This window comes from Sinohyriopsis cumingii, unplaced genomic scaffold (genome assembly GCF_028554795.1).
Source record: "Sinohyriopsis cumingii isolate HCF-2022 unplaced genomic scaffold, ASM2855479v2 utg002349l, whole genome shotgun sequence".
In the NCBI taxonomy this organism is placed as follows: domain Eukaryota; kingdom Metazoa; phylum Mollusca; class Bivalvia; order Unionida; family Unionidae; genus Sinohyriopsis; species Sinohyriopsis cumingii.
This window is the reverse complement of record NW_028316190.1, coordinates 95,680-123,341: the sequence shown is the minus strand read 5'-3', so window position 1 is coordinate 123,341 and position 27,662 is coordinate 95,680. Positions and strand designations below refer to the sequence as shown.

At 37.7% G+C, this 27,662-nt stretch overlaps 1 protein-coding gene across 1 annotated transcript in view; it reads left to right on the top strand.

The window, feature by feature from the left end:
• Positions 1 to 267: 267 nt before the first annotated feature.
• LOC149770785 (uncharacterized) overlaps positions 268 to 27,662 on the top strand; it is an 80,946-nt gene continuing 53,551 nt past the window's right edge. Inside the window, exons 1-3 of the mRNA XM_089949124.1 lie at positions 268 to 425; positions 682 to 851; positions 2,341 to 3,285. Coding sequence (XP_089805250.1) covers positions 372 to 425; positions 682 to 851; positions 2,341 to 2,620 — 504 coding nt within the window. The 5' untranslated portion in view covers positions 268 to 371 and the 3' untranslated portion in view covers positions 2,621 to 3,285. The remainder of the gene's footprint in view (positions 426 to 681; positions 852 to 2,340; positions 3,286 to 27,662) is intronic.

Sequence of the window (27,662 nt, the reverse complement as noted above, 5' to 3'; positions counted from 1 at the left end):
TTATCTACTATTGCAGCAATGGATGCGAAAGTACGAGATACAGACATGCTTCCAATTACCTCTATTTAAGGCATGTCACTACATTGAGAATAGGGAGCGTATGAGTACAATCCTCTGCAAAGATCGCTGGAGAGCTATACTGTATAAGGAAAATAATTTAATAAACACGAAACGTATAGGTCATAGTAAGGTCGAATTCTATAAGGAATATAACTGTAAACAAAACTCTCTGAAAAAGAGCGCTTCCTCCTGTTGACACTAAGAGAAGTACAAATAGGTCTTAAACAAGGATGATTTTATTTCACTCACTGTTATAAATACAGATATAAAGAACGCCGTAGTCACAGATAGAGAGCAATTGACTGTCAGCCATGTGTCACAAGAAATTTGTCTTGAGCCTTTTCGTGGCCCTTTGTATTTGTCTGGTGAGTATTATTGGTAAAGTGTTTGAAATATTCCGGACGTTTGAAAATAGCTAGATTCATTTTGAAAACGGTTCTACATGTCATTTGTTTTTATATAAAGAAAAAACAATCAAACACGAACGCGATTATGCTGTCTTTAATAACCGACAATTTTCTTGTGCATAACATTCTGTAATTTATTAAATTATCCAAGCGTGCTGTGAAAATTTCTTAGGAAAATTACCGTAGGTACATAATATTCCAAAATCATTTTCAGGTGTGCCAGGCTTCATCGTCTGGGGAGAGTATTGGTAACAGAGCCCTGTCGTACCTCAGATATGAGACGTGGTTGTATTCCAGTAGTCACGAGACTGGGCCAAACACCGACAAATGCAACATTTTTGTTGCAGATGTTCTAAAGGAGGAGGATTGCCCCGCGCCAAATAGGTAGGCTGTCTCTTTCGTGTTTTGTTGAGCAAATACTAATATTTAAGTCTATATTACGCGGTCTAACTGCGAGCAAGGTAGAATATGGTGTGGAAATCATACAGCCATGGGTTTCAGCCTGATAGGCTATCGTTTTATTGTTCACCAATCACAATGAAGTTACTTTGAAAGTTCTGTTTCTTACTGGCTGAAACTCAGTCTCAAACTCAGACTCGGCGTTTTGAGATTCTAAGATAAGGTTTGAACTTACAAGCCAAATGGGTAAGTATTTAGACTGAATTCCTATCATCCAGTGCAAACATAGATCTGAGATATGTGTCTAAGATATTTTTAGTTTGATGCGCGCTGTACAAGTGCTGTTTGAGAAAAACAAGCTTATTTTAGAAAATTCGGTTTTATTTGTCATCTCTGTTCTCAAACTCTTCACCGTGACACTTTTATTTATCTGTCTTGCCCAAAGAGACGAAGGGCACAACGTTGTGCCGCGTATATCAGAGATGAATCTCATTACATTCCAGCAACGGTGAAAAGCACGAACAACTTGATGAAAAATGGTTGATAAACATAAAGCTACAAGTTAGCAGCAAAAATAATAAGAAAATAGTCCAATGCAAAACATGAACATAAGGACTGCTCTATTGTTGTTTGTTTTAAACTGAGATAATTAAAAGTAATTAGACTATATAACCTTTGCGTGATTGCTCTTAAATTAAAAATTGAGTCAGATAGATACTATTGTATAACGAGGTAATATGTGATTTGTGAATATAGTCTATGTATAAATAATCACAAAAATGACTGGCCTGTTTATTTTTAATGTCCAAAATATGTCAATTTGCACGAAGGCAGAAACATTCCTCTGTGTGTGTGTGTGTGATTTTTAACGTAGCTTTAACAATTTTTCAGTCATATCGCTACGATTTCTGCAGTGTGGCAGTTTATAGTGATGTCGAGCACTGAGGCATCATGCCGCAGACATGTAGCATGATGTCCCACTCAGTCACATTATTCCTACACTAGTCCAACCAGTCCTAATACTAACTTCTTAATGTTAAGCGCCAAGCGAGGCAGCTATAAGTACCATTTTTAGAAGTCTTTGGTATGACCCGGCCTGGGTTCGAAACCCGCGAGCTGCCGCATCAGAGGCGGAAACGTTAACCACTAGGAAACCCGAGCTGTACATTCCTAAATAGCTAATATTCACATCATGGGCTTTAAATTTAACTGAACTGATTTGGCGTAATTACACAAACACAGTGGTAAATCTTTTAAAAATTGTTGGTATTAAATTAGGCTATACATTTAGTTCATTGGCTGTTATTATTATTATTATTATTATTATTATTATTATTATTATTATTATTCCCCGTATATAGGTAGCAGTGGGTTGGGGAACCATTCCACTGACTACCTCACAATTCATTTTATGGCCAACTGGACCATTATATAAGAAAAATTGATTTCTAGCTTTTTTCTTTTTGTTTTCAAGATGGTTTTGGCGTTATTCACCGATTGGAGCAGAAGAGTGGGCCAATCCGAATTCGTGGTACTTGCGCATGTCCGGCTGTTGGGAAAGATGCAACAGCTCCGTGAAGGGTGATGTCATAGCAACGGGTGGTCATGTGGGTATTGTTTCCGGTTACCGGAAAACAACGAGTGCTTCAGCAGCAGATAGCCCTCGAGGCGTGATTGTCGAGAACGACTGGGGTTTCCGAAGCGGCCAAAACCCAACTTGCTGGCGCTATCGACACTACAAATCCAGCTGTTAGAATACAACGTCTCATATTTGACATAAACGGACCGGTGATCTGAAAACTCTTTGTAAAACTGAGGTGACCAGAAGAATGTGAAAACAAATATTGATATAATCTTTTCAATACTCATTCAGCACCACTTTTTCCCTCGTTGAACTGAATGCCAATTATTTATTTCTTTACTTTATTAGGAAATCAGTAATTGTTACAAGTAAGTGAGGGTTACAACCAGGGGAAAAGTACTGTGTGAACAAGTGGAAACGACGTTCCCTTACTTTTTGCGCTAGCTATTGTCCCCAACTGAGTAACATGCGTTCCCTCACTTCTTTATTGCGTTCTCTTACTTATTTATTTAGCACTACACCACCGTTTATAACCAAAAGAAAAGTAAGTCATGTCCATTTTAATTAGTATAGTTATCATTACAAAATAGATCATAATCTCGGTATGGATTATTTCAGATGACCTTCCGAAAGGACACCTAGGATTCACAATCTGTTGCTATCTTCATCGACAATGAATGTTTTCAGTATGAATGAATTGATGGATGGATGGATGGATGAATGAATGTATAGATGGATTGATGGATGGATGGATGAATGAATGGATGAATAGATAGACAGACAGATAGATATATAGACTGGGTGAGGTGGGTGGATAGTAAATGGGTAGGTAGGTAGGTAGGTAGGTAGGTAGGTAGGTAGGTAGGTAAAACTGAAATATTTTTGTCAGAGGCTAAATGGGGCAAAAATGAAGTTAGAAGTTGACGAGTTTCCCGGCTCGGTAGCAACAACGGAAAATACTATCCCCATATTCTACTGAGGATGCGTGTTAGCACGAAGTGAAATTGTATATGGAGAAAGAATAGTATATACAGGTTAGAGAATTTATGTTTGTCCTCTAGTATGCCCCGTGTGTACTAGCTTGCGTGGGAAATCTCATTCGAATGTACTTCTAGAATCAACCATCCATGCACAAGTACATTGAAATAAGAAAATATGTTAACTGGAGAAATTTGTTTATGATGTTTGTTGAAACCTATTTTATCATTCCTCTTTTAGGCATGCTGAGAGTATCTATTGTCAGGAAGTAGATCTTGGTGTTAACCTGTCCCCAAACTCGGCGATGACAGTCACATGTATTTAATATCAGATACATGAAGAAGAAAAAAACATTGTTAGCTATCAAATAATCAAAGATTTTAAAAACGTCCGGGTATATGTATTATGTACACGTGTGCACTAAAAAAAAATACTGTTGAACTCAGTCTTGAAGTTAATATAGATACTTGTACTATATACGATTTGTGTTGTGTATATGACACTTGCTAAGAAGACTACACGGGAAATTTATCCCAGTCCAGTCCTGTATTGTACAATAAGTGCATCTCTTCCCATGTACAGACGCATATCCGAAGGTAATAACACGTATCATGTGTGTGTGTGATTTGGATTTTTAACGTACCTTTAACATTTTTTCAGTCATATAGCTACGATGTCTGCAGTGTGGCAGTTTATAGTGATGTCTAGCACTGGGGCATCACGCCGCAGACATGTAGCATGATGTCCCACCCAATCACATTATCCTGACACCAGGCCGACCAGTCCTGACACTAACCTCTTAATGCTAGGCGCCAAGCGAGGCAGCTGTTAGTACCATTTTTGTAAGTCTTTGGTATGCCTCGGCATGGGATCGAACCCACGACCTCGTGCATCCGAGGTGGACGCACTAACCACTAGACCACCGGAGCGGTCACACACATATCATGTAGAAACTGATTTTTTTTATAGTAATTTAAAATATTTATTATAATGACTTAAGCAGCAGGGAGGGTGAATCCCACAACTTTTATAGGGTTCCAAATGCCGAAATAAGCCCTTTAAAAAACCGCGAGGACGCTTCGTTGTAAACACAATTGTCGCCGTCGTTGTTGCGTTTTGTTGTCGTCGCCCTCCTTGCTGCTGTGAATTAAAAATTTAAGTTAACAATAATGGCCAACATCGGAGAAGCACATTCCGCTAGATTAGCTCGAGAGCGACTAGAAGCAATAAAAAAATTTCTTCCTGTGAGAGATTCTGTAAGACAAAAATTACAAGCGCGGAAAGAAGCACAAGTTGAATTTGCGACAGGTGCAGAACAATTATTTAGACCCGTTACAACAGCTACTGAAAAAGCTGCGGCGGTCACTGAAATAGCTTTACTGGGAGATCCTAAGGACGAAACAAAAGGTATTCTTCCAGTGCTAAAACAAACCGTCGCGCAGACTGAAAAAATAGCGGCGAGAACTAAACAAACAAAAAAACCTTTATGAGACCTTCCAACTGACATAGCTGCAGCTCAACCTCCGTCCGTCGGCGAAGAAATACTTGAAAGTATTGAAAAAATTCGTACTGAACTCGCGTCTAAACCAATAAAGGAAAATATTGGACTGATTGCAAAATTTAGGGGGGATTTTGTCGAAAATATTAGACATACTAAAATAAAAAGATTGCCTAAAAAAATATTAATTGGTATATTTAATAAATCTAGTATCTTAAAACGCGGAAATGAAAAAGTAACTGATGATAATCTTATTAAGTGGATTTATCGTATATATAAAAACAAAAATCAAGCCAGAGATGATGATTTAGAATACAGAAGTCTTGATGAAGAAGTAAAGAGACTTTATGAAGAAACACTGAAACAAGTAGAACAACGACAACCCGAGCAGGAACCTTCATATCAACTTCCTCCACCTCTGCAACAGATAGAACAAGAACAGTCGTCTTCACCGCAGCAAAAGTTGATGTCGGAACTTAAAAGGTTTGAGGAGTTACTTAAAAAAGCAAAAGGAGAAAGATCGCCCTTAAGACTATTTAAGAAAAGCACAGAGACAACAGAAGAAGGAGCAACTGGCAGTGGTTTGGGAAGTGGTCTTACTTGTCCTAACAATATCATCAATGACGTATCGCGGTTAGAAGTTCTCATAGGAGGAAAGCGAGCTGGGAATAACTCACCAGAAATAATTAATGAAGTAGCTGATATCTGTCAGCGATTATTTCAAGGTGGTATCATGGATGCTAGTATATACCGAGAATTTATTGATGAGCTCGTTGATGACTATCACAGCGACTAGTTAAATCAATAGGTAATTAAATAAAATGATCGTACACAATTCTCATCGTAGACCAGTTATGGTCAGGGTTGTAAACTCACGAGTACCCGTATACAGGATGACTTATGGAAATGGATTCGGCGATGTTGTTCGAGGTTTTTTCGCGAGGATGGCACCTAAAGCAATACCAATCGCAAAACAATTATCGATGAAAGCTATTGACGTTATTAAAGATAAAGCTACTGGCGCTGTTGGTAGCGCTGCCGGTAAAGCATTCTTGGCAATTAAGGATAGACTAGCACGATTAATACGCAAACCTCAAAAAACTCCACCGGTAAAATTATCAGCCACCGCAGACATGCCTGCAAATGTTAGTAAAGTAATAAATGAAGCCGCAAATCAAAAACTAGCAGCGATGATAAATCAAGGGGCTGAACAAATAAACACAAGTTTGGTGGCGGGAAGTGGTCTTCGTTTTAGACGATAACTTTTATAATGAAATGTTTAAACGGGAATCCGACACAGCATTCGACATAGACGAACCGGTTCTTAAAAATGAATCAGTGCGTGATTATCAGTATTATTTTTATGACGCACGAAACCCAAATCAACGAGGACAAATTGAATTACAGGTTCAGGATACAAGTAGGTATTTTTTACCCGCTGAAGCATTTATTGAAATAGAAGGTGAAATTATAAAAACAGATGATACAGTTTACGGGAATGGTGTTAAAATCGGTTTTGTCAATAACGGAATTATGGCCTTGTTTAGTAGCGCCATATATATGATTGATGGAAAAAATATCGAATCGATTCAGAATGATGTCGATGTTGCTACAACAAAAATTGGTCTAGCAAGATATTCTGATAATTATACAAGATCAGCTGGCCCATCAATGATGTTTGCCAAGGACAGTTCTGATTATCCTAACAGTGATCAGTTTATTATTAGACGACCAAAATACCGCGCTGCTCCTAATCCTGCTGATATCGACGTGGAAGACATGTTTATTTATTGCTAATACACAATTTAATTTAGGTTTTCATACACGTAGACAAATGCAAAGCGCTGGTCGTAGAAATTTTTCATGTGCCATTCCGCTGTCGCATATCTTTGGATATTGCAGAGATGTCAGAAAGGTAGTTTTCGGAGCAAAACATACGGTTCTGCTGGTTAGAAAAAATGATGACAATGATGCTTTATGGCGACCTGCTGGTGACGCTGATAAGGTAGAAATAAAAAAGCTATCACTGTGGATGCCGGTAATGACTCTGACAATTACTGAAGAACAGCGACTGTTTTCTTTTATGGATCAAGGTGGTAAATTGTTGTTATCGTGGCTTACAACAACCACAGATAGTATTCAGAGTAATAATAATGGTTTATTTACATGGCATATAGCATCACAGCAGGGAGTTTCTGCACCGCGACATATTTTCATTGCTCTTCAAGATGTTACACGAGTAAACTCACAAACACATTCGCATATGATATTTGATCAACTTGGTATCACTGACGTTTCTCTGAGAATAAACGGACATCAAGAACCGTCTGAGAACATACTGTCAAATTTTGGTAATAATCATGTTGCACGTGCATATCAACGATTGACACAATATCTAGCACGTGATCTAAATATCGATACTGGTTTGCAAATATCACAATTGGATTTTATATCTCATTATCCAATCTATTACTTCTCACTAGAGCATCTTGATTTACCTAGACAGTCTGTCCTTGATATACACTTTCGGGCTACCGTGAATAGAAATGTGGCTGACGTACCTAATTACAGAGCAATCGCTGTTATACTTTCTGATAGAACAATGTTACTTGAAGGTGCTGGCGGCCGAATGAGATTCGTTGATGCACCAGTGGAAAACATGTAGACAATTAGATCAATCTCTTATTAAATAAAATGTCATACAGTCACGTTAATGTCACTCTGACTTCTGGTCAGGCAAAAAATATTACAATCGAAAAACGCGAGCACATGTGGGGAAAAGATAACACTAAAAACGATCAGATTATTGGCGGTCCAAACAAGCTATCACTGACTAAAACACAACTTAACCATTTCAATAAAGCAAAACAAGCAAAAATTGGGGTTCAACTTAGTTTTGCTCCAAAAGCTATCAAGGACATGATTAAAACCGGTGGTATATTTCCTCTTCTCGCCGCGATACCAGCACTGATAGCTGCTGCTGCTCCCGCAGTCGCAAAAGCAGCCGCGTTAGGAGCTATTGGAACAGCTGCTGGAGTGACACTGAAGAAAGCAACTGGTGGATCCAAAGGATCTGGGTACAAAAAAAGGACGGGGTCTAAGACTTCCAGGAACTCCGTCATCATGGTACCCAACACGGTTTTAGACATCACACCGATGTCAAATTTTGATTTACTCGATGCTGTTAAACAATTAAATATAAAAAATTTCAGAGGCGTCTTTATGAGAGATCAATTACCACAACAACCGAATATTCCAGAAACCGGAATTATTAATCTTGATAACAGCGATGGTCCAGGAACTCACTGGGTTGCTTACGCGATACATCCACGTGGAATTATCTATCTTGATTCGTATGGGTTAGCACTGCCAGTTGAATTTCTAAAATGTACAAAAGACGTCCCCCTGTCAAAGACAGGGACAAAAGTTTGGTACTCAACGCTACCAACACAAACACTGACCGATCCTCCGATATGTGGTCGTGAAGTATTAAATGTTCTCGATACGATATCAGCGTCAACCAAACCACCTCACAAAGTCGTGCACGAGTATACCACGGGTCGATTTAAACAGTTTCCTATCAAATAATGGTTGATATTTACGGAAGATCCCTTCTCAACAGAAAAGTGAAGCGCACCGACGTAGATTTATCAAAATATGCGACCAAAGATGAAATCAATAATCTTTTAAGTCTGACCGGAATAGACCCAGATGAGGTTGTTATTTTTCAGGACCGACACGGAAAATTAAAAACCAGCGATATCAAATGGCATGAAATAATTCGTAGGGTTATTGGAGCTACTCCGGGTAACATCCCTGTGTTCACTGACAGCGGAAAAATCAGAGATTCGCTGATATCAATCGCTGTGTTAAGAGATGACACGCAAAAAGCTGCAGGGGAAAACGTAAAAAAGACCGGTGATACAGGTGAACTCAGCATGAACGGTAACAAAATAACCGTGTTGGCGGATCCAACTTCCCCGGAAGATGCCGCGACAAAAAATTATGTTGACACCGTTGACGTTAAACTATCCACGTTGCGGGCCGCGTATGATGTTCATGTAAACGCGTTTACAAATCTCCGTAGAAACTTTAGAAAAACTAATGAAACCGCAGAGGAATTCTTTGGCACTCCGCACACCGTTGAGATGAAGCTTTCTGATATCAAGACCAACATTGACACGATCAAACAAACACAGCAAGATATCGTAAGCGGGATTCCTGAGATCGTTAACAAAACCAGTTTGATTAAAATCCCATCTGCTGCCGGGCATATTACCAACATAGTATACACGGTATCATCTGGATTTGCAACAAGGTCTAAACAAAATAATAATATCAGATATACCGCAACAGTCACTGGAGTGTATAGACTGTCTGTGTTCAGTGCCGCTAAATTTGAAATCTTCACAACGAATCCCTGGAGACATTCCACCGACAAGTATTCCGGGGTTGTAACTATCATATTAAATAGCGGAACCGAAGAAACATTTATACTGGAATCCGCCGACAAGAAATTAACCGCAACATCTTACTGCTGGTGTTTGGAATTTGTAGCTGCAACGCCTCAATTGGTTACTGCGTAAAATAATAAAATGGCGTTAAAAAATAAGTCAGCATCAATGACAACACTGGATGCTCAGCAATATAGATATGATCAAGTAAGCGAATGGCAATCAGAGTTAAAAATACTATTAACGAATGCACAATAAAAGTAAAAAAAATACAAGCGGCGTGTAATCATCCTAGACACAATAGTGTATTCAGTATCCGCGACAGTTGCATCTACGGGAGTATTATTATCAGCGCTAACACCAATGACAACTGCAATCGCGGTCACAATTACAGTTTCAACATCAACGACAATTGCAGGCGCTGCTAATATTATCGCGAAAAAATATCTTCATGCGCGCTAACAAAATTAAACGAGTATGAAAAGTTAAACAATGCGGCCACGAGCGCCTACTCGAAATTGTCGTCGATGATATCATCAAGTCTCGACGATACAACAATATCAGATTCCGAATTCGCGCAAATGGCAAAGATGTCTGAAGACTACACCCAAAGTACAAAGTACTTCGATTTGAAGCAACAAAAGATAAATAATGTCGGAATTACTTCAACAGATAGCCACAAATACAAGCCCAAAACGAACTTCTTCAATGACAGTAATCTTGACTAAACCAGAATTCAGTATTAATTTTCCAACTCCGATTCCAGTAAACGAGATCGCGTTAGCACAATTACGAGTATATCACAGTTGGCCCAATATCAGATCAAAATCGTTCGGTGGATTGCCAGCGAATAATTTGTTTGTGTTTGCATATAAAAATAAACCCGATGGTACTCCCGACTGGAACGTCATTGGATTACCAACCGGGTCTTATCAAATCGAAGAAATCAATGAGGAATTACAACGTCGAATAAAAAATATCACAACAAAGGAATCTAAGATAACAATAACTGCTCATGAGCCAACGCTGTCTTCTGCCATCGAAATAAGCACTCCAGACTACGCCGTGGATATATATCAGAGTTCGATCAGAACAGTGTTAGGATGGTCTGAAGTCGCTCCACCGCCAACGCCACCAATACCACCAGAACCTAAAAAGTCTGATTATGTCACTGATAAACAATCATATCACGAAATTGACCCGTTGTATAAAGATCGTCTACACGATATAAAAAATGCAAAGTTGGGTAGTTAGTTGGACTTCTTTTTTGAAAATAATTTTAAGTGGTTGTTTACTGATGAACGAAGTCACATCGAAGGAAGGGTCTCTATTACCACAGAAAATATTATTGAATATTTTGAAATCATTAATCAAAAACATAAACACACACTAGAGCGACTACGGCAACTTTTTCAAGAGCATCTTTTGATACATCGCTAGGCAGCGAAATCATTAAACACATTGAAATATTAAATCAGCTTGTATCCGACATGGAATATATTAACCAGCGAGTAATTCAGGAAACAATTGATCACACCGACGGTGACAGACATAGCCCTAAACAAAGTTTCTTAGATAAATATAAAATAACAGAAGCCACTCTGCCGAATTTTAAATTTCCAGGGTATAATGTTTCCGAGCTAAAGAAATCAGTCAACGATCTAATCAATGAGTTCTTTGATGACATACTCGCACAGTACAAAAAAAAAACCCACTACCGGAGCCAACTATCCTCAGACATAACAATAGTCTTTCGGGAGAAGGACGACATGTATCTCCGGGCATCGTAAATATAACTGAAGTGGTCGCGGTCAATCTTGTGTGTCATGTCATTGATGGCAGTTACAGCACAGACACGACAATATCGAATCAAGCCCAGCAAGGATTTGTTCTTTATTCATTTACTCCAAAAGATGTACCACCTGGATTTCTGATTGTGCAAGAGCGGATCAATCCGGTCTATCTACGATGTTACAATCCGTGGCTGACCAGAATAAATTTCAAACTAACAGACCAACGTGGTCACCTTCTTGATTTACGGAATGAAACACTACATATTAATTTACTTGTGAAATCCTGAAACGATTTTCAGCAGAACAGTAAAAATATTTTATTTTATATATGTTTTGTACACATCGACCAATTTCTCAATTTTGATAGGGTAATTACTAGTAAAAATCACAGAAATCGTCCGATTTGCTAATTTTGATAGGGTAATTACTAGTAAAAATCACAGAAATCGTCCGATTTGCTAATTTTGATAGGGTGTTTACTAGTCAAAATCATAAAAATTTAGTAAAAAGTAAAAAAGATATATTTTTTACTGAAAAATCGTTTACGATTTCACAATTAATCAATCGAGTATTATATCATGTACCACCGTGTAAAATGTTTCATACATAACAGAGAACTTCTTGATGAAGCTGTCAGTACCGGAAATGTTACCCCGGAAAAAATAATTGTTGATGAATATGGCACTGACGATTTTATACTGACTGATACGCAACTACAAAGACTAAAAAAAGAACATATTGTGATCGCGCATTGCAGTATACCTCAAATTTTAGAGTATATACGCGTATTTAGATCTTGAAATATGTACCACCACCGTGTATGACAAACAAGCGCTCGAGCGCTGCATTTGACGAATACGGAAACGAAGATTTTTTACTAACAGACGCGAGCAAAGCGGACCTTCAAGATGAAGAACTTGTGATAAATTTGAACGTAAGAGTTTAATATATGTATTATCACGCTCGAGTTAACATCGAAAACAACGATGAAATTTCACAAATAGTAGAAAATGCGCTACTTACTGATAGCGAAGACTATTATGTAATCGAAATAAGTATTCCTGGCAATGACAGCTTTTTACTCACATGGGACCAGCTTCAAGAACTCCAAGATGAAAAAATGATGACATGTTTATGCTCACGTGAACAAATTTTAAACTATGCCCATAGCTGCTTCCGTAAAGAAAATTTAACTGAACTTTTAAGATTGATCAGAAAATTTAGACCTCAAAAATAAATAACACTGAAGTTTTTAATAGGATACCAAAAATAGAACTATCTGCGGAAGACATCGAGCAAATAAGGCGTTAAAGTAATAGCAGAAATTGCTCAGAGATCAAATTCTCACTCTTGCATTAAATCCAATCGACTAAGGAAAATACAAGTCTCCTTGATACAAGTGAAAAAAAAGTGAATATATATTTTTTTACTTTCAATTTCATTTCCAAGTACTTGACTTCATTTCTAGGTATTTACTTCCTCGACTTCGTCAAGGGACATACAATTTTTTAGCTTTCTTACACGAGTATTTATTATCTTGCTTGTTTCATATTCTTGAGCTAATTCCATCCTATTTTTTTTCAATTGCACGAGACAACGAAACAAATTAATTTATTTGTGCTTCTTCTACTGTAGCCAGCGATTTATATAAATTCGTCTGGATACTCTTTATAAATCGGTACTGAGCAGGCAGAATATAACGCCCTGCGCATTTAGCTTCATGTAGTGATTCAAAATCAGACATGATTGTTTCAGGATTTAGTTCATTGGATATATTAAATCCGGGCTCTTCTAATTTTTTAATAGCAACAATCACATCATTAATATTTTCGTAATTCATATATATGTATATAAATATTATATATTTGAAAGAAAAAAATGCACACCACATCTCCTTGAGTCTCTAGCTTATCAAATGATAGGCTACCAAACTCAGGAGCGGAAACACAACCCCCATGTGAGCCCCTAACCTGTCAAATAACAGTCTAGAAAGCCCAGAGGGCGTGTTTGCGAAAGACGAAACATCCCCTATGTTGAACCTCTAGCTTACCCAAATGATATGCTAGCGGGTTCAGAGGAATACAGATATATACATACATTTGTAAGCTTCTAAGGTGCCATCGCATCTTAGCAAGTTTAAGTAGGACAGTACAACATATAGTTTTGTAAGCTTCTAAGGTGCCATCGCATCTTAGCACGTTTACAGTAGGACAGTACAACATATAGTATTTACATGTATTTACATCTGTAAGCTTCTAAGGTGCCATCGCATCTTAGCAAGTTTACAGGGACAGTACAACATATAGTATTTACATGTATTTACATCTGTAAGTTTCTAAGGTGCCATCGCATCTTAGCAAGTTTACAGGGACAGTACAACTTGTAACTAAGGACAGTACAACATGTATTTTTTAACTAAGGACAGACGGGGTTATATTCTACACTCAACAAAGTTGCACACCCTCCCCCAAAATCAATCCCGCGAGGTGTAAAATGTCACCCCGTCAGTGTGATGACGCGGAACGTTGTGCAACTTTGTTGGGTTTCGAAACCCCGTACATAATTCGGACGCTGTAGTATATAAACTGACTAATACTTGGAAGTTCAAAAATAGCTCACTCAGGTTTTCGTACTTGTTTTCTTAAATATAATCGCAGAAAAAATACAGATGAACCAGAAAACCAAACGAATTCAGTAAAACAAGGATTTTATCTGTGAAAAAAAATATTATTTATTGTACACCCGCCCGTGTTGACAGTTTTTGATAAAAATCACCTTGACGAAGTCAAAGGGGAAGTAATTGGAGATGTTTTACTTCCGTGTTACCTGTACACGGAAAATTGTTTACCGTTGTAGTATATATACAATAGACGATTCGTTACAGTTAACTGTATAACGTACCATTTGACTTCAGTTGTTGCGAATTTAGTCCTACTTTTCAGGATAATATATTACCCGCGGAAGGTGTTGCACAATCATCTTGACAAAGTCTCCTTGACGAAGTCACCTTGACCAAGTCAAGGGGAGGGAACTAATTGCATGCGATATGCTTAACGGAGTTATCTCCCATTTACATTAAAACCTTCAGGATTCCTAACAATAGTGAAAAACAATCTTTTGCTTATATTTTTTGAAAAGGTAGATTTGTATATATTTTCTGCGACTTTTCGTACTGAGACTACACAAATATCAAAATATTTGCCAGCTGAGTTCATCGATTGAAATATTATTTCTTTGCCAGTCTCTAAATTTATAGATACAACTTTCTTGGCGCTCTTATCACTACGGCCAGTATTACCAGATTTACAATTTTGGCTTTGTGTGACAACCCTCAGATTGGATAAAGAATTATCGGATTTCACACCGTTGATGTGATCGATCACAAGACTGTCTTGGATCACTTCGTTAAATACTTCGAACACGAAGCGATGACAGAGATAATGTTTCTTTCCAACAGTAAACATTAAATAACCAGTATTACTAACAAAACCAACTGGTTGTTTCAACTTGCAATGTCTGACTATTCCCTTACGATTCTCTTCGTAATTCTTAATGATAGGATGTGGGACAAATTCTTGGCTCATTTATATAATAATGTATTTGTCTAATTTATAATTTGTCTGAAAACTTAGTTAAATAATCGCGCTCACATTTTAGCGCAACATCGTTATTTTTTTGTTATAATATCTTTTAAGTTCACGGTATCTCTTTCCTCCGCAACTTGCACATAACTGTGTTTTACCCCTGACCCCAAGACCACATCGCAGGCAGGGTATTGGTCCTAAACTCCCCCTTCGGACGCTTTGGGAATGTTCCCTGCAGAATTCTTTTTTGCAGGACTTAGTACAAGGAGTTACAGATCCAACTTTAAACCACTTGTACTGATTCATTATATATATAATATTTCTTATTTAAATGTTTGTCTTAAATATATTATGGAGGAGTTTGAAAGATTATCTGCCATCAGCACCGGGAAAGCTTTTAGATTCGATCTTGACAGACTAACCCCTGATTCGCGAAGGCGAGCTCTGACTGATCTGTTTGATATTATCAGGAATGCCAAAAGAGAATTTCGTAACGACGGTGCATCTCACGTATGGTCCACATTTAAAATTATACGCGACACCGAAGGTGTCGTTGACGAAGTCAATGTCGCTGACTCTGTCATTGATGCTACAATGAATTATGCACGAGCGAAAACAATTATCGATTATCATAATCAGAAATATTTTTTCAGAATAAAATTTATTGTGCAAGATGATTCCGATACGTGGATTATCCGTGACAAAAATGACTCTGTTCTTGTTAATGAAGAAACCGTTCTGTTAAGTAAAGATTCCAAACTAGGAATGTTGACTGAGATTGATAAACCATATTACGCTCGAGCGTATCCTGTGACCGCGGTCATTTATGGAATCTATCCGATAAAAACACCAAAATTCAATAAACTCACCCCGATGAGGTTCTCAAAGCTAAATTGTGTAGCCGAGCGAGTAATGGAATATTTCAAAAATGCGATGCGCGGAAACGGTCTAACTGATCTAAGACGTTCCAAGATAGCAGCGTGGGCTGAAAAGGTCAAGGATACAGGAGCGTCAATAAATGATGTTGCCGAGCTAGAAAAAGCACTTAGATTCCCCATAACCGTAACAACGATAACAAAAGAAGTATTATACAAATCAAAATATAATCGGAACGGAGCTCCAATAAATATCATTGATCATAACGCTCACGCTTGGACTAACGCAGTTACGATATTTCCGCGGGATCGTGTTGTGAAATATTATTCTGGAAAAATATTTGATTTTATTAAACAGATAAGCAAAAACGACCCTGTGTCGGTGTGGTTGTTTAAAAGTTCCGAAGATGGCGAGTATGATCAATTTGTAAGATCTAACGGTGAATTATACCGGACGGAATTTCTGGAACAACAAATGAAAAAACTCGCAGAGAGATATTCAAGAAACACTGAGCAGTTATTAACTAATTGTTTTACAGTTCCGAGTGTTGCCGCTCACGCCGCCAGAGAGAGAAATTCATGGAGACCAACCCGAAGTGAGTTTCTTGAAGATATACAATTGAGTTGTGTCGAGTATGGACACGGCGGTTTGTGGAATACCAAGTATGACCACAGCGAGATGATATCCGTAGACATGATTGCGTGTTATCCGGGAAGCTTTCTTGGGATGGGCGAGTGTAGTGGATATTTTCAAAGATTTGGACATCCCACGAACTCGATGACGCGAATTGCTATAAATGGTCCTTTACCCGATTTTTCCCTTACAGGATTTGCTCGTGTAACGTCGTTTGCGCTAGCTGAAAAACTTCATCCGATTTGTTATGTCTGGTTTGGTAGACATTTCTCACAGAAACGCTGGGTACCAATAGTGTTATTGCGATATATGCTTGACAGCCGAATACTGGTATCGTTGACTGTCAGTGAAGCAATCATATCATATGGACCGCAGACTTCGGTTTGGTTACCAACACCGGAGCGTATCAGTCTCGATGAAGTCATTGAAGAATATGCACGAGAGTATCCCCATCAGATCATGGATGTCATTAACAATAACGCTCCTAATATTCTTAAAATTAAACTCAGCAATAGTGAAAAACAGCAAAAGATCTCGATAGAAGAATAATCGGTAAATTTACTAAAGGTGGTGCATATGGTCATAAACGACATCACTCACGATTTATTATGGATGATGCTGAATTAAATTTTATAATTGCTAATGCCTCTGCGAGAAATATATTTTGTAATCGGGAGTACGCTTTCTTGTCCGACGGAACACGGTTGGGCACAATTGTAAGTTATATTAATGGACAATCACCTCAATACACACATTTAAGATCTTCGATGCTGGCTTATGTTTCTATAAACTTGCTATCGATGATAAATCGATTTCCCGACACTGCAGTTAGAGTTGCAACGGATTCATTTTACTTGAATAAAAGATATTCAGAATCACTGGCTGTAAGCAACGATGAATCATGGAGTTTGTGGAGAATAAAAAAGGAAATGCTACATTGTTTTTGTGATTCCGCTGATGTTGCTATCAAAGATAATTATTGTAAATCAGAATTATCAGAAATGTCGTCGGTGCCGTCTGTGAATGATCCAATCACTAGACACAAAACCGTTTATTTGAACGGACCGGGAAGTTCTGGTAAGACAACTCGAGCGATTGAATTATTTCGTGGAAAATCGGATATGATTGTGCTAACACCTACACACAGACTTGCCAGGGAGATGAAAAAACGAGGAGTTAATTCTTGTACTTATCACAGCTTTTTCAAATACAGCGGTGGTGTGTGGACTCCAGATCGAATGGGAACAAAATACATTGCGCGGAACATTATTTGGGATGAAATAGGCACAGTGTCGTTAGATATATTAAAAACATTTCTCGATTGGCTGCTAAGAAAAAATACAGCTGTGATAATGTGCGGCGATCACGGTCAGCCACCACCTTTTGTGGGTCCATTTCCTCATTTGTGGTTAAAAATTTTGTTGATGATTATGAAGAAGTGTCTGATGATTATCGATCTCTTGATGCAACGTTGAAGGAATTTAAAACATTAATCAGATTACAACCGAATAAAATTCAATGTGAAATCATGCGCAAAATAATTTCAGAGACTTCAATGAGTGACTTTTGGAAAACGTGGAGACCAAACGATTTGATAGTGGCAAGTAGAAAGATAGAGACACACTTCAGATGAAATTGTTTTTACTGCAACGAGAAAAGTTTCCAATGTTGCCAGTGCCATTGTGTTATAGACCAGCTGATACGCGGTTACAAAATATAGATGTTGATATTCCTGGGAAAACAGAGAAACAGAATTTAGTATTAAATGATATTGTCACAGTTGATGTCAATGTTGTTGAAGATGCACTAAAAATGAACAGATCCCCGTGGACGCTAGGATACGCGATGAGGATTCATTCATCTCAAGGACTAACTATTTCTGATACAGTTGTTTGGATCGTTGATGATCGAATCGAGTGGTCAAACTTAGTTTACTTGTCGGTGTCTCGAGTCAGAAGAATATCTCAATTGCGAAGAATTGTCTTGGAAGAGTCAATGGCTGATAATAATGAAAAAAAACCAGTGATATAATAAAAAAAATTAACCGGTTACAAACAGAGTGACAAAAAAATAATCGCGATTTCGACCTCGATGTTGAATTTATCATGATACTGAAACAACAACAGAATAATCACTGTGCGAGCTGTAATCGTATAATGTTGTGGTGTTACACTAACAAAAATCCAAAACAATTTACCGTAGACAGAAAAGATAATAGTCGCGGTCATACACGACAAAATGTGATGCTGACCTGTCTTGAGTGTAATCGAAGTCATGGCGCTGGTTAAGTGATCTGGGCGGTAATTATGTGTCCTCGGGAATTGCTTGTAATTGTTCACTTGTGAATCCACGTTGAGGGGCAGTTGAATCCAGCCTGTAGATTGCTGGCCTACCAGTAGATCTAGTTATGTTAGATATCTTGTGTGTCGTGATGCTCCAGATAGGATCAGTCGCTCTTTTCTTACCACCTTCAAGTTCACCTGGTTCATATAAATATCTCACTGTGACATTGCCCAGTATTGGTTGCGCTGAAAAATCACGTCGTTATACGGGTATATTTTTTTTGGTAATTGCATTAATGGGTTTCATGTTGGTTGTTCGAGTAATCTCGTTATTTAATGCAGCTATCACGCTTGTTAATCTTACAACCCATTCGCGAGATCTCTTGTCCTGAATGAACTCCTTCGCGTACTGATATCCAAATAACCGCTCAACAAGTGTTCGATTAAATCGCTCAACAATTGCCTGATCACGATGAATCTTACTATGCCCTCGTCTGATGGTGACATTATGTTGCTTCATCGTTGATGATACTGCGCCCTGAAATTCTTTGCCAGGATCAACTTGCAATAGATCTGGCCATAGCAGACCACCTCGTTGATAAATTCGTTCAAACGCAGAAGCAACCTCAGATGCTGTTTTAGTCGTTAACAGTTCTGCATCTTTGTATTTACTTGCAACATCAATTATGGTTAACGCGTACTTGTATGTTCGACGACGAACGGTATCATGTGGCAGAAATAATATATCAGCTTGATGAACTTCATTTGACACACTAACATTAAAATGTGCAAAATTAATTTTTCTAGGACGCGGTAGATAAATTTGCCATATTGCCTGTTTGGATAACCAATCTGCTGCAGTATCACGTGTGACTTTTGCTGCACTGGCAAGTTTACTAATTGCTGCGCTACCCCTCCAGTATCCTGTTGGGGAATAATAAATCGACTCCATTATAATTAATTATCAGGGCCTAATACAAGCTTAGATTTCATCGCAGATTTTATTAACCAGCTTGCTAACCTCTCCTTGAAAGATTTATCAGTGATGGAATTTAACGCGTGAATTAATTTCACATCCGCGAGATGACTATCTTGTAGATGTTTACTTTTATAAGCCACGTCATGCGCATGACATGCTTTATCGATAGCATTTATTGGTTCTTCTCCGGGTTTTGGTCGATCTTGGTCATCAAGTCTGATATCAAGTCGGGTTCCAGGACCACAGTAATTATATCCGGGTAGATGTTTTTCTCCTGGATATTTCGCCCACGGAGTTCCGGGTAACTTTCCTAACTTGGCTGCGATATCACCACCCTTTTTTTTTTTAAGCTGACTTTGGTTTTGGCTTTGGTTTCGGCGCTGACTTTGGTTTTGGCGCCGACTTGCCACTGGGAATAAATTTGAACTTTTTTGTACCGCATCGCTCACACTTGCCCGAAACCGCAGATCTGTTATTTTTTGTTGTAATGGTTGTTAGAACACTTGTTGGGGTACGTGCTCTACATTTCACACAACATTCATCCATATTTATTTTATATTATTCTAATGGAGATCACTGACTTTTCTGCTACAAGGAAACGAGAACCAGTTAAGCATTACGCAGCACTACCAAATTCCGTTCGTATGATTATAATTGGCCCATCTGGGAGTGGTAAGACACAGTTGTTGTTAAATTTAATAATGAAATGGATGAAATGGGACAAGTTGTATTTGGTAGCTCCATCTGTGGGCGATCAACGATGCTACGAAGTGTTAAAAGATTTTAATGAAAGTGCAAAAACATTAAACGACGGTGATGATGTTGCTGAATTTATCACTGACATTGATGAAGCACCGTCTTTAGATGATATTGATAGATTTATTAATAATTTAGTCGTGTATAAGGACGTGATGTTGGATAAACAATCAAATCCTGCCAGGATATTTTCCAGAGGCAGACACAAAAACACTGATGTGATTTATGTAGCCCAGCGATATACACAAATTCTTAAAGTGATCAGGGATAATTGTAATATTCTTACAGTGTTTAATGGAGTTGATACACACACGTTACGAAATATACATCAGACCTGGTGCAGTGGTGATATGGATATAAATAAGTTTAGAAATTTATTTAGTCGTGCTCAGTCAACCCCGCACGGATTTATAACAATAAATTTACATGATCCTCGAACACGGTATCGAGTTGGGTTAGATACGATCTTTAGATAAATTGGTTTTCGAAAAGGGACACAGGAAGCAGCAGGGAGGGCAACGACAACAAAACGCAGCAACGACGGCGACATTGCGTTTACATAAAGCGTCATCGCGGTTTTATTTCGCCCTCCTTTTTGCCTAAAAACTTGTAGGATTCGCCCTCCCTGCTGCTACTTATACTGATATATAATGCTATTTCAGATTAGTGCAATACAAAGGAATTAGGAAAAAAGTGAGTTCCAGACCCCATTACACTTTTGTTCCTTTGGTTTTATGCAGCACAGCATGTTGGTATTTTTTTCCCTCTTAAAACTAGTGTGCATCCGACATCAACTTCTACATTTGCAGTCACGCGCTGCTGTCAGTCTTCCGCCTCTGACATCACTCGCGCTGGGTTTCCGAAGATTAAGGGAAGTTATGCATACGAAGCGGGAACGCTTATTTGACCGATTTGATAGAAAACGACTGTGTACTACGTGAGGATCTGACTTTCAGCAAACATATGCCTTTGGACATTTTTATATACTCTAGTAAATAGGAAAAATAAATAACATTGGAAGAAAACCTTTCAGTCATATATTTGTATTCTTCAGCATATTATCGAAGGGAGGTACTGTCTGTAGTACCGTTTCCACAAGGTCCCAGTTCCACTTAACGTCTCAAATGTTCTTCCTTATGAAAATATTTTCAATATGTGTTCAGTGGTATAATTTGATGACTTTATTGTTTTACGATACATTCATCACACATCGAGGATTAAAAACAATTACAATATACATAATGGCATTGATCAGATTTTGTTTTATCTTCGTGTACAAGTTAAAACTTTCGTTAAATTTTAGGAATTTTTCTACCCTTTTTTAAGAATGCAAGCAATCCAAATTGTACAGCTTTGAACGAAGGATTTGATTGCTCTACTTAAGTTAATTTGATCTTTGCCGCAAATAAAATTCTTAATAATGGCAGATGCTAGGAAATCTTAATCTGAGGTGATATTCGAAGACTTTTTGTGAAACCGAGGCCATGGCGCCCAAAACGGTACCAAGTCATGTTTGACATTAACTTAAATGTTCATGTCTCTCTTGGCATCCGTCCATCTTCGGGTGACGATTGTGTATCTTCCGGTTGTGTGTCCTATCTGCACATTCGCGATAGAGTGACAGTCTCTGTTGCACTTGCTGCAGGTGAACGTCGATGCTAGTTGAGGCTGTTTTTGTTTCGCCTTCCTCCTGGCTCTCTCTGCAATGAGGCTTGTGTTTCTAGCTTCATCGGATTTCTTAAATTTTCATGTATGTATTGAACTAATAGGGTATTTGTTATATTCAGGTATTTTGAAGTGATCCCTCATTCGACTGAAGCTAAAATTCGGTTATTTTTGTACATGACCCTATTTGACAGTACCGAACGTATTACACACTGAAAATATGTTGTGAAAGTATTGTCGAAGATCTTCTATTCTAACCAGTCAACACGGTCATGGAGATTATGCAGTATACCGACTTCAGTGGTTGTCAATGTATATACTGGTAAAGACCAAGTCATTCACGGCATCGAACGAGGCCGTCATCCTACTGGAGATAACAAACACAAGTTAGGTCATGAAAATTTCATCGCCTCGTATTCTAATTGCCAGTAACAATTTACGAAATTAGCTGACTGCTTAGTGGTAAGTAAATCTTTTTTTAATATAATTCATTTCAAATTTGATGTACTGGACATATCGTATTTATGTCCAATTTACAAGTTAGCTTGTTTATACCTAGAGAATAAAATGACGAAATTTCACGAACTTCTTACATTTTGTAAAGGTTTTACTATGCAAGTCCGATGGCCGTGCTTTCAACAAAGAGGAGAACTGTTAATTTTCTAATCTTGTCTCCATCCTATAAGTGAAGATTAACACTTTGGTGTGGACTTTGTATTAAACATCTGGGATGATGACCTCATAATGTATCTAGAATAGTAGGAAAGGATATACATGTACCTCAAGGCCTAAAGACGAACTAATAATGACATAACTATATACCAGTATACACACATATACGAAGTTAACTCCACCCACCCTCTCCAACCCCATTCAAAATACGTCGTTTAATGTGAATGTTTTCGTTATCTAATTTTATCACATTATCTATAAGATATTGATACAAATCTGGGCATTGTAGTGAAATCAATGTCACGACTCATGCCGAGATGTGCTAAGTGTCCCTGATGGGTTTAGAACGGTCCGATTCTTTCATTTGCATTCATGATGAATCATTTTTCGAGGAAAAGGAGGCTATATAAAAAATACCCTTTAAAAGATCGTGTCGTGAAGAGAAGTTAGGAGGCAGGTGGAGGGAGCGAGAAGTAGTTAAATGGGAACATTATACCATCCATTTTACTAGTTCTAGCACACAACTTGTCCTGTGAAAAATATTGTAATGATGGGATACATTACCGCTCTCTTACCAACCTATGTATGTATGTATGTATGTGATAATATTCTCTCACACTTTATTCTTTCTCTCCCTCTCTCTTCCTCGATTTCGTTACCCAACAAAATAAGCACGCAGATGTTTATCATAAGCATATTTGATTGATACTTGACATGTAGCGTGTTGTCAATAACATCAATCGATTGATCACTGACGACTATCAAACCTTATAGCGTGTTGTCAATAACATCGACCGATGCATGAATGGCTACTATTAAACATTGTAGCGTGTTGTCAATAGCTCAATCAATCAATGATTATTAATGAACCTTGTAGTCAGTTTTCAATAATGGATCACTAACTACTATTTCTAGTGTTGCTGTAGGAAAACAAATCAAACATATAAATGAAAGTCACGTAATTTTTATAGAAAAATGAAAAGCAAACTCGTAATATTTATTCTGAAAACAACGACCGAAAATCTGTAAATGTTGCATCAATTTGAAGAAAACCAGATTCACAACGCAGAGAGCCATGTCAATGTAGTAGTCACGTGACACCAAGAAACACATCGCTGACACGTGCTCGGTACTTCTTGAAAATGGTTTTCTCCACCCTGCTGCGATACCTACAGGTTTCTGGTCATTGTTCTGAGAATAAATATGTTGAGAATTAAGAGTACATTTTATTTATTTGCAAACATTAAGTGACTTCTACATAAGTTGTCCAGATTCTATGTACAGCAAGTTTGGAAGTTTGTTTATTGTCGATGTCACGTGACTGTATGACCTCTGATATCGTTGACATGTATGTTGCGAGAGTTGTGTAGTCACGGGACTAGGAATGCCAATGGCCAGATCCAGATCAAATTTCAGCAATGACGTACTTTTGTCTCGTCTGTCAGCGAATTAGAGACATGACGAATGATATGCTCACGATTTTTGAGTAAATGACTCATATTCCTATCGATTTCATGCAGGTATATCCCGAAGAAAGGTCATTTAAGTTTGCTGGGCGGGCTATTAAGCGGCTACATTTCCTATACAAGGCAAAAGTACCTTAACATGGAAAACAGCCTATCACCTACACCCCACGACTTAATATTCCCAATGAGGCCAGAGTATACGCCATAGGTCAAATTCCTGTCAGAGTTGATACATCCTCTGAACCAATGTTTTACATGCTGGGGACACTATAGAACCTACAGTGTAATGTTAGTTACAGTACTGAAGCTAACCACATCAAACAATGTATGCAATAGTAACTTCATAGTCTCGGTGTTAAATTCCCGTTTGAGGCTATAGTGTTCCCTTCATATTAAACCTACGGACATTTGAATCAATTCCCATGTTTCTTCCATTATTAACCCACGACGTAATGTTAATTCCCGTTTGAGTGCCAAGTGTCACATATTACTCCATCGTTTGTGCATAAATCATACGACTAATCGTTTAATTATGTTTACTCTTGGCGTATTAAGTGGCCATCCGAAATAAATATTTCATAAGTTAAAATTCTATTAACTGCAAATCTTTCTTGAATTCAAGACTTTTTAAAAATAGTACGAAGAGCGTAGGATTTTGCTGAAGCTGTCTCTGATAATAATACTAATAGTAACATTACAAATATACAACTTTGGGAGGTACATTGAAAACAGTTTGATTATTAGGTCAAGTATTCATCAAATACTTCAGGCATTTATAATGCTATTAGAGTTACAGGAAGCATTATCTGTAGTAGTTGCACTTCATTCAGATATCCATTTCATATTCAACAGTATTTATTTAATTTATTTAATAACAAAGATAACCCACGGATTCTTCCTTTCTTCGTTTCTTCTTCAGGCTATCCCGAGCATTTACATCCACCCATAGTACACCGTGAACAGTCATAACAGCAACTTTTATATTTATCTCCAGCAACCATTGGCTCATGTGATTATTTTAACAAACAAACGAACGTGTTGAAACTCACACAATGTCAGTTTCAATACACCTCTGAGTATTTTGTAAATATTTGCAACTGTAAACTGTCGGAATTCGAGTGATTGAAGTATGATGAAACTGATGCATCGTATGCAAACTTGAAAAGTTCATTGTTAGCGAAAGGAAATACGTGAGTAATAAACACTGCCATGACTGCGCAAAACACAAAACAAGGTCATGCTGACATTAATGACAAGTATACTTGTGAAATGCACGTAAAAAGACTAATAAAGAAATCTGCGATAAATCATGATAATAAATTCGAATTTAGTGTTAATAGTACACAAAGCTAATAAAACCATGCTACTACCCCTCACACCCAACCCACGCAAAAAAGAATTCAAAAAAATGAACGATACCAATTAATGAATAAATTAAAGATTGTGTAGCTATCTATTTTTTTAACTTTAGCGGTGGCCTTATGAAAAATGCCAAAAATAATTTTTCTGAATTCAATTTACCTGAGATACGTGCCACCCCTATATCAATTAGGTACCCACAATTTCAATTTTTCCTTTATTGCGGTGGGGTGGATGGGTGGGGTGGACACGGTTGCTTAGTTAGTAGAGCGTCGGATTCGTTATCTCAGGATTGCACGTGTGTGCGATACCTTCCCAAGTCACAATCCCCGTTGGCTATCTCGTTGTGTCATGTAAAAAGGTACTTAGCTTATATTTCTCGGTATAATAAAGCAATCAATGTCTATAAACTGCTGTTTAAGCCCCATTCACCCACCCCGGCATTTGTTTTTGGACCACATTCATTTGTAAGCCAACAGAAGAAATTGCAGTATTTTAAAGAGATAAGCAATATTTCGAGTTATTTGTAAGTTCTTAATTCAAACCTTTGTATAGATAACAGAAGTATTTATCAGAAACATGTAATAAATGGAAAGTAGGACTGAATACAGAAATGGTGTAACAGAATACACATGAAATGCATATAATTTATGGCGTGCAGAGATTAGAAAACTTATCATCAGCAGCATGGCACAGTTATCAAACTATATGTGGGTCATGTGTTATGTATATTTGATTTAATTTACATCTGATTTAATTGTTTTAAGTTTTGAAATCTTTTATTTTTTAATTTAATTATGTCAAAATAATGTAGTTCTGTTTACTAGGAACTCGATAAAAAATAAATTTATAAAAAAAAACTTGTTGACGTGACTGTCACTAATTTTGAATTAAGGTCGGGGACATTTTTTATGAAATAACAGACAGGAACTTCAGTTTCACTAATGGCCCTTCTCAGGATCTCTTTACTGTTCGACGAGAACTGATTATCGTTTGTCACCCTGATTAGAATAAAGAGAATGAGTAGTTAAAAAGAGGATCAAAGTGATTAATACCTTCTGATTGCTCCAAACAAAGAGTGAGCGTGACCTCATCAAAAGCCTGACCAATACACGTGTCAGCTAAAGGAATACGTCCTTATCAACATCATTCTCAAGAGCTTTCTTTGCCATAGCTCTGGTAACTGCATAAGCTGGGAATAAATCAGGGTATTCCTTTTCAATTGGATTGACTTTCTGAGCCAAGCAAGGTTTGTCAGTTACAAGTGTATTAACCACAACCTTGTCTCCAGCACGGTCGTTTCCTAGTAATAAATGATTGCCCTCAAAGGGTAAAATAGACACTGTGCCGACAGTCACGGGTCCTGAGACTAAGTCTGATAACAAATTTACACAGTGGAGAGGAACATTAACAAAGCTGCACTCTACTACCTGAATAAGAACACTCTGGTTAGAAGAAGACTTCTCAGAAAAAGGCAAAGTACCTGACAATAAACGACTCTGAGAAGCTCCTGTGTCCCTTAAAATTTAATAGGGATAGGCTTGCCCGAATCACCCAAGGGTGATATAGAACCTTTCGATATGAACGGTTCATAATTCTCCATAATAAAATCAGACTGGAGTTTATTAGACCCAACAAATGTATTGCTTTCAATACATGACCATGACCTTGACCACTTAGAAATAAGAGCATTTGGAATAGGACTGTCTTGATTCTGATGCCTATTTTTCATTTTGTAGCAATCATAAATAACGAGTCCTTTTTTCTTGCAATAGGCACATGTAGGAAGAGACAATGATCTCAAATCAAGCTTATCATAAGCTCGATCTTTAGAAGTTGTGTCAGTGTGAGTTTTAGAAGGGCTTCTATTAGGCTGAAATACGTTTCTGCCAGAAGACAACTGAGTAGAAGTCTTGTTTACAAAAGTAGTTTCCTTCTGTTGCAGCCAGTTTTCGAGTTATATGTTAATTTTTCTTCAGATTATTTGGATTCTAAAAGATTAATTCGTTTCTCTGGAAATATTTTTGTGCTCATGCAGAAGTCTTGAACAAAGACATTTCTTAAAAATTGTATTCGGATTTCGAAAACCGGAGTGATATTTCTTCTGTTTCTACAAGGATATGTAGACTTGAACACAGTATAGGATACATCATACGTCATCGCCTTCCATCTTGCATTCTTCGTCGGGCTCTAGCTTGAGTTCATTAGAACATTTCATT